Genomic DNA, 15,210 nt, shown 5'->3' with positions numbered 1-15,210 from the left:
GCTCAGCCTGATCCTCTGCCGAGCTGTGATGGCCGCACCGGCGCCCTTGTTTGCCCATGGCGCCCTGTGCGGCCGCACAGCTCGCACACCCCAAAGGCCGGCCCTGTCTTCAGCAAACTGCGGGCTTTCTTGTGCATCATCTTTAGAAGAGGCTTCCTTTGGGGGTGACAGCCATGCAGATCAATTTGATGCATTGTGCGGAGTATGGTCTGAGCACTGACAGGCTGACCCCCACCCCTTCAACCTCTGCAGCAATTCTGGCAGCACTTACACGTCAATTTCCCAAAGACAAACTCTAGATATGATGCTGAGCATGTGCACTCAACTTTGGTCGACCATGGCGAGGTCTGTTCTGAGTGGAACCTGTCCTGTTAAACTGCTGTATGGTCTTGTCCACCGTGCTGTAGCTCAGTTTCAGGGTCTTGGCTATCTTCTTATAGCCTAGCCCATCTTTCTGTAGAGCAACAATTCTTTTTTTTCAGATCCTCAGAGAGTTCTTTGCCATGAGGTGCCATGTTGAACTTCCAGTGACCAGTATTAGAGAGTGAATGCGATAACACCAAATTTAACACACCTGCTCCCCATTCACACCTGAGACCTTGTAACACTAACGAGTCACATGACACCGGGGAGGGAAATGGCTAATTGGGCCCAATTTGTAAATTTTTTTAACTTAGGGGTATATTCACTTTTGTTGCCAGCGGCTTAGACATCAATGGCTGTGTGTTGAGTTATTTTGAGGGGACAGCAAATTTACACTGTTATACAAGCTGTACACTCACTACTTTACATTGTAGCCAAATGTAATTTCTTCAGTGTTGTCACATGAAAAGATAGAATAAAATATTTACAAAAATGTGAGGGGTGTACTCACTTTTGTTAGATTATATATATATATATATATATATATATATATATATATATATATACATATATATATATATATATATATATATATATATATATATATATATATATATATATTTATATTGTAGTACATTTTGTCCCTGCCCCCCTCAAGGAGCTTGCAATAAAATTTAAAAAAGCAGTAAAGGGAGTTGATTGCCCACAGAGCCTGCATCTTATCCCTTCATGTCATTAAAGAGGAAGTATACTTCCCTCTAATGGTTGTGCCTATAGATAAGCCCATAATAAGGCTTACCTATGGGTACTGTAAATATCTGATAAATTTGCACAGTTTAGGAGATATTTATTGTATACTGCACCGATGACGTAATTAGCGCATTGCCTCTGAAGAAACGGCTGCCCGTGCCGTTTTTTCAGAGCCCTATGCCGTGACCGGCGGCTCCTGCGCCTGCGCGCATTCAACGTCATGCGGCTCCGGCCAGTCACACAGCTAGAGTCTGCGGACCCAGAAGGAAGACTGGCGAAGATGGATTCGGCCTCCAGCGGGGATGACGAGGGCTTCATTTGCAGGTAAGTGTCACATAATGTGCTAGTATGCGATGCATACTAGCACATTATGCCTTTACTTTGCAGGTGAAAAAAAGGACCAAAAAACCCCAGAGATGACTTCCTCTTTAAAGATTGCTTTTTCAATCTATTGTATCAAGTCAGACAGACCTTGTGTGGTAGATGCGCAATGGGATAAGACAGAACCAAGTACTTATACAGTACATATATAAAACACAAACCTTGGATTAGGATACACTGCTCATTGTAATATTTTGCTACTAAGAGATTTAACCACTTGTTAAAAGTCATCACATTGGCAGCACATTGTTTTCAGTATGCTGAAAAGGGGTGACTGCTAACAAAAGGTTATAGCTTTTAAAAGCAAGGGCTTAAATAAAATAAACAATGTTTTTAACACACTTGAGATCAAATATTTTACATTGTTAAATAGTATTTCACAAAAAAAAAAAAAACAACTATTGTTGCTGTGCTCATCTTTCCATTGGCAACAATTAACAGAGACATCAGTGGATGTAGTTTGAATCTGAAGCCTTTGTACCAGGGCTGCTGTTGTTTCTAACCTACATCTTTCATGTATTTATCCTAAAACCTTGAAAACTGCACTTGCTAGATTATAAACTTCTGTGTAAGGGGAATTTTAAAGGATAAGTTCAACTTTTTTAAAAAAATAAGAAATGCACATTTTTTTTTTTTTGCAGGTAAAAAAAAAAGTGCATTTATTATTGTTTTTTAAGGAGCCTGCAGAGCATTGCACCCGTGACCAGCAGATCAGGGGTGCAATGTCCAGCTCCTGCAGACTCTCAGGATAGCTGTCTGCTTATACTTCATACAGACAGGCAGTTACCTGAGAGCAGGAACATCAATGGACTGTGAGGATGCTCACCAGCGCCCTCGCAGATCATTAAAAAGCTGCAAGCTGACAGCCGCAATGGCTAATGGTACTTGTAGGCATTCATTCACCGAAAATGTGAATAAATGATGCAGCCATGGGGCCGCACTGTTTTCAAACAGTGATAGCGGGTGCAGGGAGAAGATCCCCGGTCCGCTGTCACAGGGAGAAGGGGGAGCGGGACAGAGCTGCAGATGCTAGAAGATGATACATGTTCCTCCCTGGAGATGGATGTAACGTAACATGCTCCAAAAGTGAACTTAACCTTTAAAGCATGCTATGATATTTTTGGTGCTAGTCAGAATGTTTTCAACAATACTTAATATAACCTTTATTTACTTAAAGCGATATTAAAAATACGTTTAAATGCTATTATCTCTTCTATGTAAGTATAATGATCATGCCACTGTATTTTATTTAACATAAAAAAAATCCAATGGATCCAGCGTTGACCCGCTGAGATCATCTAATCACACGCCGCCATGCTTTCTCTGACATCATTGAGAGGCCTGACGGCTCTTCTGGGTTCAGCGGGCTCCCTCTCGATGACACGTCAATAGTTCCCTCCTCTTGTTCTTGAATGAAAGGCTATGCCTCCTGGGATATGTGGCGTACATATCCCTGGAGGCAAAACGGGCAGTGTGCCTGTCATTGGCCTAAGGCGAGTGATGAAAATGGGGAGGCGGGCGGACTTTACATTTTAAGACAAACTTTATGCTTTAAGATGTAAACAAAAGAAGAAAAGCAACTAAAAAAAAAAAAAAGATGCCCATTTCCTGCAAATGAAGGGAGGAGGGGTGGAGAGGTGGGATCGTCCTCAGGGTGGTGAAGGCCCACTTTAATCATTGCTATTTAGAGGTCACATGACATTCCCAAGGTCTTTCCTGTCCTCAGGGAAAGTTCTGAGGGAGGAGTTTCTAGTATTCTGATGATGTATAAATCTGTGTCTGCACATCACTGATTTTTGCAGTGCTAGACACATGACATAAAAAAGGCTTTCAAAATAAATAAATAAAATAAATAATTCATAGCAACAAAGTATTCTACAGCTTCATACAAATCTATATATCAAAGCAAATGTTTATTTTTTGCAACAACATGGTTTAGGTGGAGTTTAAGTTGACTGGCAATAGCTTTTACTTTGTTCACACTGTAAAGAGATCTGGAGAAGGTTCTGCTAGTCACAGGCTGTGTAACACCCCTCCAGCCTGTGTCTATGGTGTGTATTTGCTGGGACTAACATCTTACATCCCATCCCCTAGTATTTAGCAATACGAGAATATGGAGGAGGAGGGGGGGGGGGGGGAATTGTAATTTACCAATGTGTATATGCTCGCATGTGTAACTCTAAAGTCACATGGGCTAAACAGATAAGAAATATCAGCAAATGAACAATTTAGAAGGTAACTGAAACTGGAGCATGCTCAGTAGATGGTCAAGACGTCTCTCATGCTTTCCATGGAGAGACAGGAAGTGACGTGGGTGGTTGGATAAACCGGAAGTTACATCAATACTTTATATTTTATCATCACACTTCACTTTTTCACTTTATTTTTATTGTCTATATTAAATTCACTTTTTTTTCTCTAATTCATGGTTTTATCATTCTTTTTCTTGTAATCATATATTTACAAGACACTATTTTTTCATTTTTTACACATGCTCATATATTTACTTTATTATATACATACATCTTTTCGGACAAATTCCTTTTGCCACAAAAAGTGATTGTTGATTTTTTGATTTCATGTCTGTGCAATATTGGTTTGATATCATATTTTACTCATTTACGGGTATATGTTAAATACAAATATGTGCCTGCTATATGTATTGTCAAATGCTATGTTGCTTTTATCTGATTGTTTGATGTAGCAGAATGGAAGCAACAGACTTTCCAATTAAGTGAGTGGACACACCTGTAGCTCGGATCTTCTGTTGCAGTTGTTGTAGTGAACAAGCACGCTGTGAGTCATGTGAAACATGTCTACCATCAATTTTGCCATACCTTGCATCCTTGATGCATTCACTTAAGTTTTTTGGCACTTTTGTATATATTGATATATATTATTTTTATCATTTTTTTTATCATTGCATTCAGCTTTTAGTGCCGGTTCACACTGATGCGCTTGCGCTTGCAATGCGAATTTGCAGTGCGATGTTTACCTTGCGTTTTCAAATAGTACAGCGCGATTGCAATGCGAATTGTATTGCGTAAATCATGTTAATTAAGCTCAGATGCGATTTCTGCTCTGGCCAATCCAAATAAAATGGGTGTAAACTTCCTGTGGACTTCCTGGTTTTTGTGTATAGAGTACGTTGTGGAGTGTCAGCTGTGTTTTGGTGTATTTTATGTCATTCTTTTTGGCAGTATGTTTAATTTGCCCTTGCTCATGGCAGCAGTTGCTACTGTCACTGCTGCAGTCTTGATCGATATGGACAAAGAGAGGAGGAGGAGGAGGAGGGTGAGGATGATGAGAAAACAAAGATATTGGGTTCATCCCATAATTTCAAATACGGAAGAGAGAGGTCAGTTCAGTGTCCTCTATAATCATCTCCGTCAACATGAAGAGAAGTTCTTCAACTATACTCGGATGTCAGTTAATAGGTTAGTATGTGAGAGGGAGTCTCTCCTTCTCCTTCTCTCTTTTTTGCTGCTTCCCTCTATTTCTCTCTTTTCCCCCTCTCTCTTTTCACCTATATCTACCCCTGAATCATTCCAGAAGCTCCCCACGCCCCCTTTTGCTTGCCACTTACATGTGTTGTGTTTTTTATTTCTTAGTTTTGACGAATTACTTGGACTACTCTTTTCCCGTTTGGAGCGTCAGAACAGCACCTTCCGGAACAGTGTTGTCCCTGCTGAAAGATTGCTTGTTACATTACGGTAAGTGTGATATATTTTGTGAAATGTCATGTATTTTTTTCTCCATAGTAAGCAATACAGTGAATGCAGACATATATGATGGCAAAGTCGACTTCAAAAAAAGTTTTTCTTTATTTTTTATTTTGTTGCATATAACAAGAACAAAAGAACAAAAAACAGAAACATTATGTCAAAAAAGACAACTTTGGTCAACATGGCGGTAGAGTGGCAAGTGTCCTATCCTATAGATCCAAAAAATTAGGTGAACTCTCATCCTGATCAAGTGGCGTTGAAGAGCTTGAGGGTGTATGATCCAAGGTGTTGGGATATAGCCTAAATGGCACAAGCGTGGATGGATTTCTATTTGACGGTCCACTTGGGGGCCTATATTGTGGATAGGGTGGAGGTAAGTTTGATGCCAATGCACTTGATTGTGGTGGTGGTGGTGGTGGTCTGCGGTAGGGGGGGAAATGGTAAGAAGTGGAGACATCCGATGTTCTACTGTGGGGGGGGGGATTACAGAGGGAATTGGGGAAGGAATACGATATGGGATTTGGGATCTAGGGGTCTCATGAATGCTCCGATATTGTTCAAAACTGGATGGATAAGGGTTTAGTGGAATGGCAGATTGAATGGGTGTTAAATTTGGGGTCCATGGATTGTCTTGCGGGAAATGTCGTGGTACAGAGAATGAATGTATACAGTTTTGTACTGCCATTCTCATCTCAAAATACCTTTCAGGCGGGACCTCTTTGAGAAGAGGCACTAAACTGTGAGCAAATAATGTGTGTTGGCATCTATGTGCATCTATTTGCTGGCTGATGCCAGACATAATGTCTAGTAAATGTTTTGTCTGCTCGTTATCTTCCGCCTGAGCAGTTGCCCTGCTGCCTCGCCTCCTGTGGGACGTAGAGCCTCGACTGCCTTGACTTAGTGGCCTGGTGGAAGGCGTGGAAGCGTCAGTTTCCTTGTACTCCAGTTCCGGTTCCTGAGCGGATATGGACTCATCCAAGCCCTGTGCCTCAATTGCTACGTTATCAAGATTTGAACATGCAAATGCGATGTCTTCTTCTTCGTCAACTTGAGCTGCATGCTCCTCCTCCTCCCCTTCCTCCTGCTCATTCTCCACCTCCTCCCAACTTGCTTGTGTGCTGCAATTACAAACATGTAACTACTTTTCATTATCCGCTCCAAATACAATTTAGATGATAGGTGGGGATTGGAAGGTGAGGGGGTTGGGGTGGGGGTCAAGAGGGAGGGGGAAGGATGGGTTAATAAGTGAAAAAGGGAATTTGACAATAACTTACTTCCGCATTTCTAGAACCGGTAGCAGAAAATCCAGACATCTGGCAAAGGCATAGGGACGCTTGGGGGGGCACTGGATCCACTTCTCGCCTCACGTTCTAGTCTCTTGTGCCTTTGCAGGGTGTCCTTGAGGCTACGCCATCTTGTTCGTATTAGTAATTCTGTAAGAGAAAAATGTGACGGTACTAGCCGTCACTATGGGTGACGGATCACCCTATAAAAAAAAAAAAAAAAAGAAAAAAAACGATGTGACAGATAAATTGATGGTTTGGACTGCTCAGTTGATCAGACTTGTAACAGATGCATGTCATCAGCCCAAACACCGGTCTTCCAGGGATTGTAAATCATGTTGATTTGATCATCTATTGTTTACTGTGGGTTCTCAGTATTTACACTATAATATGTGTATTTGTATCTTGTTTTACTTTTGGTGCCGGCAGTCTGGGCTTCCAGGCTGACTTAACCACTTGCCGACCGCCGCACGACTATCTACGGCGGTGGTCAGCCCCTCACAGGCAAAGTGACGTAGGTCTACGTCGCTCGCCTGTGAGGGTTTAGGGAGCGAGCGCGCGCCGCCGGAGGCGCGCTCCCGCTCCCGCGTGGTCACGGACCCCCCCGCGCGTGTGACCGGCGGACCCGATCGCCGCCGGCCACTCTGCGATCGGCGGGGGGGAGGGAGAAAGTCAGGCAGCTTGTGTAAACAAGCTGCCTGTCATTCTCCTCTCTGTATGAGAGATGATCACATGGATCTACTATGTAGATCCATTGATCACTCTGCATACAGTTGAAGCCACAGCCAATCACAGAATCACGCCCCTAGGGACACACACAGCCCCTCCCTCTCAAATAAAGTTAACCCCTTCACTACCAGTGTATTTTTACAGTAACAGTGCATATATATAGCACTGATTACTGTAGAAATGTCACTGGTAACCCCAAAAGTGTCACAAATGTCAGTCAAGGGTCCGATCTGTCCGCCGCAATGTCGCAGTACCGCAAAAAAAAACGCAGATCGCCGCCATTACGCGTTAAAAAAAAAACCAACAAAAATGACAAAAATCTTTCCCTTTGTTAGTAAACGCAATAACTTTTGCGCAAACCAATCAAAATACGCTTTTTGCGATTTTTTTTACCAAACATAGGTAGCATAAAACAAATTGGCCGAAAATATTAAAAAATTTTGATTTTTACATTTTTTTTTGGGGGAATTTCATATAAAAAAAAGGGAAAAATATTGATATTTTTGCAAAATTTACGCTCTTTTTTTGTTTATAGCGCGTGATCAAAAAATCGCACAGGTGATCAAATACCGCCAAAAGAAAGCTCTGTTTGTGGGAAAAAAAGGACGCCAAATTCGTTTAGGTACAGCATCGCACGACTGCGCAATTGTCCGTTAAAGTCACGCAGTGCCGAATCGCAAAATACCCTCTGGTCGTTTAGCAGCCAAATCCTCCGGGGCTTAAGTGGTTAAGTACGCTGAGCTAATTAGCATGTGAATGATAACCTTGTCTAGATGGGATTAGTCAGCTGTACCTCGTTAGCTATTCATTGTGTGATACTAATGTAAATATTCAGGTCATTGTTCATGTAGTGACTGTCATGCTTCTCAAGTGTATAAAAATCTACTGCTTGTGTTAATAAAGGAGTTAGTTGTTTCCAGACACATACAAGCTAAGTTCAGGCTAGTTCTTGTATGGGGGGCGGCTGGAATATCTCTATATGTCCAGACTGCAGGAAGCCGTATACTGACGGAAGACCACAAGCACGGTGTGGGTCGACGGTTCCGTCACATTGGTGGCAAGCGGTGCGATGCTTCCTGCAGTCTGGAACATCCAAACCTCCACCGGGATCCAAGGTCCGGGGAGCAGAAGAGGAGAGGTACAGATATCAGCCGCCATGGAAGAGGAATTCGGAAGGAGGTTGCGAGAGATGCGGTTACAGCACAGGGGACCGGTGTCAGAGACGGTCCTGCTGGGATGGCATGATTCAATCCGATTGGAACTCTGGGAGGAAGCGCTAGCCTGTGAGCAGCGACACCAGGGAAAAATCCTCCCCTCCTTCCAGGAAAGGTACTGGTCGCAGTACGAAGTGCGAATGGTGTTTTTGGGGAGACAACCGCATAAGGAATGGAAAGCTGAGTTAAGCAGGCTGGTCCAGGTGGAGATGCGGTTGGATGAGAGCTATAGAGCCCTCCGCTGGTATGTAACCCAAGTGTGCCCATGGACAGCAGATGGCAGCCCAACAGAAGGCTTTTGCTACGGCGGCCTGGGGCTGTTATTAGAGAGGCTGTCTGAGGACCCTGACTTTGGGAGTGATTTGGAGTGGCGTTTGGAGGAAATATTGGAATACAGAGAACAGATGCTGAATGTCTTGGACGTTCACTGGGTACTGGAAGATTTGGAATTTCTAGCCAATCAGGAATGGGAGCTGGAGATCGGCTACAGACAGCTGCTAGACTCTGTTCAGTGCCAGGCCTGGGCTCCCCTTGCCTGGGAATACCCAGAAGTACCAGCTGACAGTCCAGAAATCGTGAATGAAGAGTCGGCAATGTGGCACAGTAATAGTGTGCTTTGCACACCTGCACCCACGGTTTTGGATGCGGAGGTCTTATGGCGGATGCAGCAAGTGCTGACTCACCTTGACGAACCTGTTTCTGCACAGGACGAGCTTGGATGGAGGAATGCATCTGTTCAGCCACTGGATAAAGGTATGGGAGAAGAGGAAGCCATCTTCATTCCCAAACCACGGATTACAAATTTAATGGACTTTCCATTGGAAGATGATTTGGATTATAAATCACCTACAAAAGTGTTGGCACTGGGCCCAAGTGCCACCAGTCCATGTCCTGGACTTTCAGCAATTCCAGAGACTGGAGATTTATTAGACTTTTCTTCTGAGGAGGAACATCACAGTGAGCCTACAGCAGATGAGCAACCATCCAGGCCTAGCGCTGCTGACCTCTGGATGCAACAATTGGTGACCCAGCAAGATGTGTGCAAGGCCACTGACTTTTCAGTTTATGTTCCTGCAGAACAGCTGGCATCAGGGCCTAACATCACTGAGCTCTGCCCAACACCAACAGCAGCTTCAGCCTCCCAGAGAGAAGAGGCAGCTGACCTTTCTGCTACACCACTGACAGGGACATGGGATTTCAGGCCAGCAGCATGTGTGGAGTTACAAGAAACTTCTACAGCAGAAACGCTGACAACTGGACAGAGGGTCCAAGACCTCTGCCCCACACCTGCAGCAGTCCCGGAGACCCAGGGTGAGAAGGTGGTGGTCAGTCCCCAGCAGCAGATCAGGATCCAGGGGGAGAAGAGACAAGAGGTTGCCGGAGCAGATTACGTGGAGTCCCCAGCAGAAGTGCTGGCAACAGAGCAGAGTGCTGCTGGCCTCTGCCCTCAACTCACAAGGGATGGATTTTCTGAGCAGGTGGATGAGACTACAATCCCCACCTGTATACCCCAGGGATGCTGGGCAGTGATCCCCAACAGCATGAGGGAGTGAGCCCAGCCACCCTGTCTTCTCTCCAGCAGCTGAAAGGACTCCAGGGAGAAGGACCAGTCCACGCTTCTTCCCTACAGCGGGTATGTTCTGCGAGAGAGGCAGAGGTTGGCTGGGTGAGTAATGCTCCCTTTGGGACAATTTGCTTGGGGTACTGTGTGGGTATAGACATTGGGGGGCTGGAACTACAGACTACCTTCAAAATCAACCCATTTGGGGTCCCCTCCTGTGTTAGTCTCCTTCCAGAAGCAGAGAGATGTGACGGTAGTCACTTTGGTTGGGGGGTCCTTGGAACACAGCTTACCTTAGAGAGGTTGGGAAATACCTCTCTCAACCCGCTAGGCACTTCTTATGTCTAAATCACCCTGTGTCTTTTAGGGACACAGGGTGACCAAAAAGCCCAGTCTGGCCTGCCCAAACCAGACTTCCACAGACTGATTGGCTATAAGAGCTCCATGCGCCCTGCCGGGACAAACTTACAAGCTATGTGGAACTTTGTCAAGGAAGGTGCCATGATGGATTGACTCTTTGGGACTTGTTACCCGACGAACTCAGGCACAGACCAGTTGGGGGTCTGGTACCTAGTTCGTCTACCTTTGGGGGGAAGATATGTGACGGTACTCGCCGTCACTGAGACTGTAAATAAAATGCAATGTCCCAAACTCATAAGAAAATGACACAAAGGGGTTTACAACCCAGGGACAGGGTGATCCGTCACCCTTAGTGACGGCTAGTACCGTCACAAAAAACATGACTAATAATAATTTTCTATTTTTTATTTCAGGTACCTTGGAACTGGAAATTCATTTGCGAGCTTGCATTACGAATTCAAATTGGGGAAATCCACTGTGAGCACAATTGTGCGTGATACCTGTATTGCCATTTGGGAGGTCCTAAGAGATGTGGTGATGAGAAAACCAACCAAAGAGGAGTGGATCTCTGTAGCTGATCTTTTTTGGGAGCGCTGCAACTTCCCTAACTGTGTCGGTGCAATAGATGGCAAGCACATCAGGATTGTGAGACCAGTTGGTAGCGGTACCAAATATTTTAATTACAAAAAATATTTTTCATTGGTTTTGCTGGCAGTGGCGGATGAAAATTACTCATTCACCTACATAGATGTTGGTTCGTACGGGAGCAGTTCTGACTCCAGCATTTTTTCCCACTCCAGTTTTGGAAAAATGCTACGTGCCAAAAGCCTGGACCTCCCACATGAACGACCACTGCCTGGAACATCTCAACCCAGTCTCCCATTTGTTTTTGTTGGGGACGAGGCTTTTGCACTTTCAGAACACCTGCTACGCCCGTATGCAAATCGTTCACTGACTATCGAAAAGATAGTTTTCAACTACAGGCTCACAAGAGCGCGCAGAGTTGTGGAGTGTAGTTTTGGAATTCTAGCAAATAAGTGGCGATTTCTTCACACACCAATGACTCTAACCATAGATAACGCCATAATTGCTGTCAAAGCTGCCTGTGCACTCCACAATTTTGTTATATCAAGAGATGGATACCTCTTCGAGGACTCGTTGATGGATGATATGGAAGGCGCAGAGTGGATCCACACCAGGGGAAACTACAGAGGGGCCAACATCAGGGAGGATTTTACAGACTTCTTTATGAGTCCTACCGGTCAAGTGCCATGGCAGCTTGATGCCATTCAATAAAGAGCGTTCATCATTCTCTGTACTTTGTTTAAATAAATACACTATTGTTAAAATGTTCAACATTGCGTAATTCAGTTCTTTTCGTTTGTGGTTACATACTGAGCATGCATGGTCTTCCACTTGCTCCGTCCTTTGGAGCAGGGCCCACCATAGATCCCCTTCAAATCAGGGCCCCCCATAGATCCCCTTCACATCAGGTTCCCCCCATAGATCCCCTTCACATCAGGGCCCCCCATAGATCCCCTTCATATCAGGGCCCCCATAGATCCCCTTCACATCAGGTTCCTCCATAGATCCCCTTCACATCAGGGCCCCCATAGATCCCCTTCACATCAGGTTCCCCCCATAGATCCCCTTCACATCAGGGCCCCATAGATCCCCTTCACATCAGGTTCCCCCATAGATCCCCTTCACATCAGGGCCCCCATAGATCCCCTTCACATCAGGTTCCCCCCATAGATCCCCTTCACATCAGGGCCCCCATAGATCCCCCTCACATCAGGTTCCCCCATAGATCCCCCTTTCTGTGATAAATATATACACACAGGAACCATAGAACATATCTTCTTACCTTTATGTTTCCGCACTTGGGGTGTGAATCCATTCCAGTCCTCATACAGGCTTGCACAATTCTCTTCCCTCCCTCTTTTCTTCAGAGCATTATTTTTGTACTCTGCTGTACGGCTGTCCCATATATATGGCCTGGCACGGACAAGCCTGATCAGCTCCTCATTGTCGATCCCAATACATTTGGGTGCTATGTTTGTGGATGTCCAAGATGTTTGTGATTTTTGTGGATGTCACATGGAGGCTCGGGACAGGAAATAGAGGGGTGGAGCTGAAGGGACAAACTGTACACATATTCGCACATATCTGAACTGTACATGCGAGTTCAGACCGATTTACATTCATGTCTATGGAGACTAAATTCGCAAAGCAGCGCTGTAAACTCGCACAAGCCCCTTTTTATCATCGCATCACATTCGCATCTGGATCGCAACGCATAGATGTGACCGACCGTCATGAATTCAATGTATTTTGTAAATGCATGCGATTGGAGACTATTTAGAACGCATCGCATTCGCAGTACAAGCGCATAAGTGTGAACCAGCACTTACAGCACTTCTAGCACCTTGTATTGTATAATTTATGAGTTGTCAATATTGTCTAATATTGTATGAATTCACTTAAATTGTTTTGGCCCTTTTATATATATATCTATATAACGGAAAATTGTTATCAAATACTTACCGTAATTTTCCTTGTCTGATGGACTACATGGCAGCATACGTTCGGGTAGCCCCGCCTCCTCTCCTACCCTATAGGACCCCACTCCCATAAATCTTTGCTCCCTTTCAGCATCCTGTTCTGTAACTAGCCTACTCAGGAATCGGAAGGGGACTCCTGCTGCCATGGAGTCCATCAGGAAAGGAAAATTACGGTAAGTATTTGATAACAATTTTCCGTTTTCCATTTTCCTGACAGACTCCATGGCAGCATACGTTCGGGAAATAACTCGCTATACACTCCCGGGTGGGAAGATGCTGAACAAAAACTTTAATTATTGCCATCTACTGACAGCACTTGAACACCAAAATTAACAGAAGATAAGGCAGGCGGTTCAACACAATACAAATGAGAAAGAAAAGTGTTGATAGACGACCAAGACGCTGCCCTGCAGATCACATCAGGAGCGACATGCCTAGACACTGCCCAAGACGTGGAGATGCTACGAGTCGAATGTGCCGTTACTGCCTCCGGAGGAGCCAAGCCCTTTGCTCTGTAGGCCCACTGGATAGCCTTGACAATCCATGCAGCCACTGCTCTGGAAGAAGCACGCATTCCTCTATTTTTCCCTTGAAGAAGGTCAAAAAGGAAATCCGACTGGCGAAAGGAAGAAGTGGCAGCCAGATATTGTTTTAGGGTGTCACCAACATCCAGAGGATGAACTGAAGAATCTTCACCGGTCTTGAAAGTGGGAAGGACTATGTCTGTGCTCTCATTGCTCATTGCTCAGTGCTCTCTGTGCTCTCATTGAAGACGGAGGTCACTTTGGGATTTGACCCCAACATGGGAATCAAGACCACTCTATCCGAGAAGAAGGTTAAGAAAGGCTCCTTTGACCCAAGGTTTTGGATCTCGGAGACCCTCTTGGCGGAGGTAATAGCCACTAAGAATGTTGTCTTAAGAGTAAGCTCTTTGACTGAGAGAGAAGCCATATCAAGTGATTAGAAGAAATCCAACACTAGAGGAAGGTCCCATTTGGGGAATCTTGGTCTTCTCTGGGGCCTGAGCCTAACTGCGCCCTTAAAGAACTGCTGGACCAGCTGATGCTTAGCCCATGGTACTCCCGTAAATGCCGAGATGGCCAAAACTTGCACTCGGAGAGAGCTGACTGACAGGGAGAGGTCTAGGCTGGACTGTAAGAGCCACAATACATCCTGGACTGTAGGTGCGTCTACTGAACCGGACCTAGGAGCTTGATGACTCACGAATTTCGCCCAAATTCTCTCGTAGACCCTATTGGTGCTATTACTTCTGGCATTCATAAGTGTAGGAATCACTTTTACTCCAACCTCCCCCTCTCAAGAACCAAGCCTTGAGATGCAGGCGTGCAGGGCATGGATGCAGTGTAGGGCCTTGAGACAACAGATCCGGTCTGAGGGGCAGAGAGATTGGATCCTGGTAGCTGAGGAGAGACAAAAGCGGAAACCAAGGCCTGTTGGGCCAATAAGGAATCACTGCCAGGACTTCTACCGCCTCCACCCTCAGTCTCCGTAGGAACTGGAGAATTATTGGTACTGGCGGGAAAGTGTAGGCTCTTTGGAAGTTCCAGCTGTCCTTAAGAGCATCTACTCCGAACGCCCGAGGATTCCGGAACCTTGCATAATATTTTTGGAGCTTCTTGTTGCGGGAGGCCGCAAAGAGGTCTACCTCCGGACAGAACCCCAGAGACAGAACCCATTCGAACACCTCTTGATGGAGAGACCACTCGTTGTTGTCAAGTTTGTATACTGCCTCAAGAAACTTACACTTGCCCTTTAAGAAACAGTTAGCCTGGTCTTCTTAAAGTTGAACTTCACTCTCCCATTCAACAATTTTTATTTTTAATAATCATGCTGTCAGGTTGGTAAACAGATAGGAAAGTATATCATAGTTACTTACACTTGCCCTTTAAGAAACAGTTAGCCTGGTCTTCTTAAAGTTGAACTTCACGCTCCCATTCAACAATTTTTATTTTTAATCCTCATGCTGTCAGGTTGGTAAACAGATAGGAAAGTCTATCATAGTTACTCCTTTAATGTTTTTTTTTTTTTTACATTTCTTCAGTTACTTCCTAGTTTCTGGTCTAGGCAAATGATGTCATACATCCCAGGAGTCTACAGGAGGGGAGGAGAGAAGGAGGGGTTTTCTCAGCTAATCACATTTTACACACACACACACACATGAACTTTAATGGCATCCCAGTCTCAGTCCGTAGGGTTCAATATTGAGTTGGCCCACCCTTTACAGCTATAACAACTTCAACTCTTCTGGGAAGGCTGTCC

General features: G+C 44.8%; 1 protein-coding gene across 1 annotated transcript in view; it reads left to right on the top strand.

The window, feature by feature from the left end:
* Window positions 1-11,662, top strand: part of LOC309550472 (uncharacterized protein) — a gene marked incomplete at both ends in the record, with an annotated part of 66,002 nt that extends 54,340 nt beyond the window's left edge. The window contains 3 exons of the mRNA XM_082250843.1: window positions 4,695-4,931; window positions 5,106-5,207; window positions 10,780-11,662. Of these exons, the coding sequence (XP_082106969.1) occupies window positions 4,695-4,931; window positions 5,106-5,207; window positions 10,780-11,662 (1,222 nt within the window). The remainder of the gene's footprint in view (window positions 1-4,694; window positions 4,932-5,105; window positions 5,208-10,779) is intronic.
* Window positions 11,663-15,210: the final 3,548 nt, after the last annotated feature.

This window comes from Pelophylax lessonae (assembly GCF_965119305.1).
Source record: "Pelophylax lessonae genome assembly, chromosome: 3".
Classification (NCBI taxonomy): domain Eukaryota; kingdom Metazoa; phylum Chordata; class Amphibia; order Anura; family Ranidae; genus Pelophylax; species Pelophylax lessonae.
This window is presented reverse-complemented; position numbering and strand designations above follow the sequence as displayed.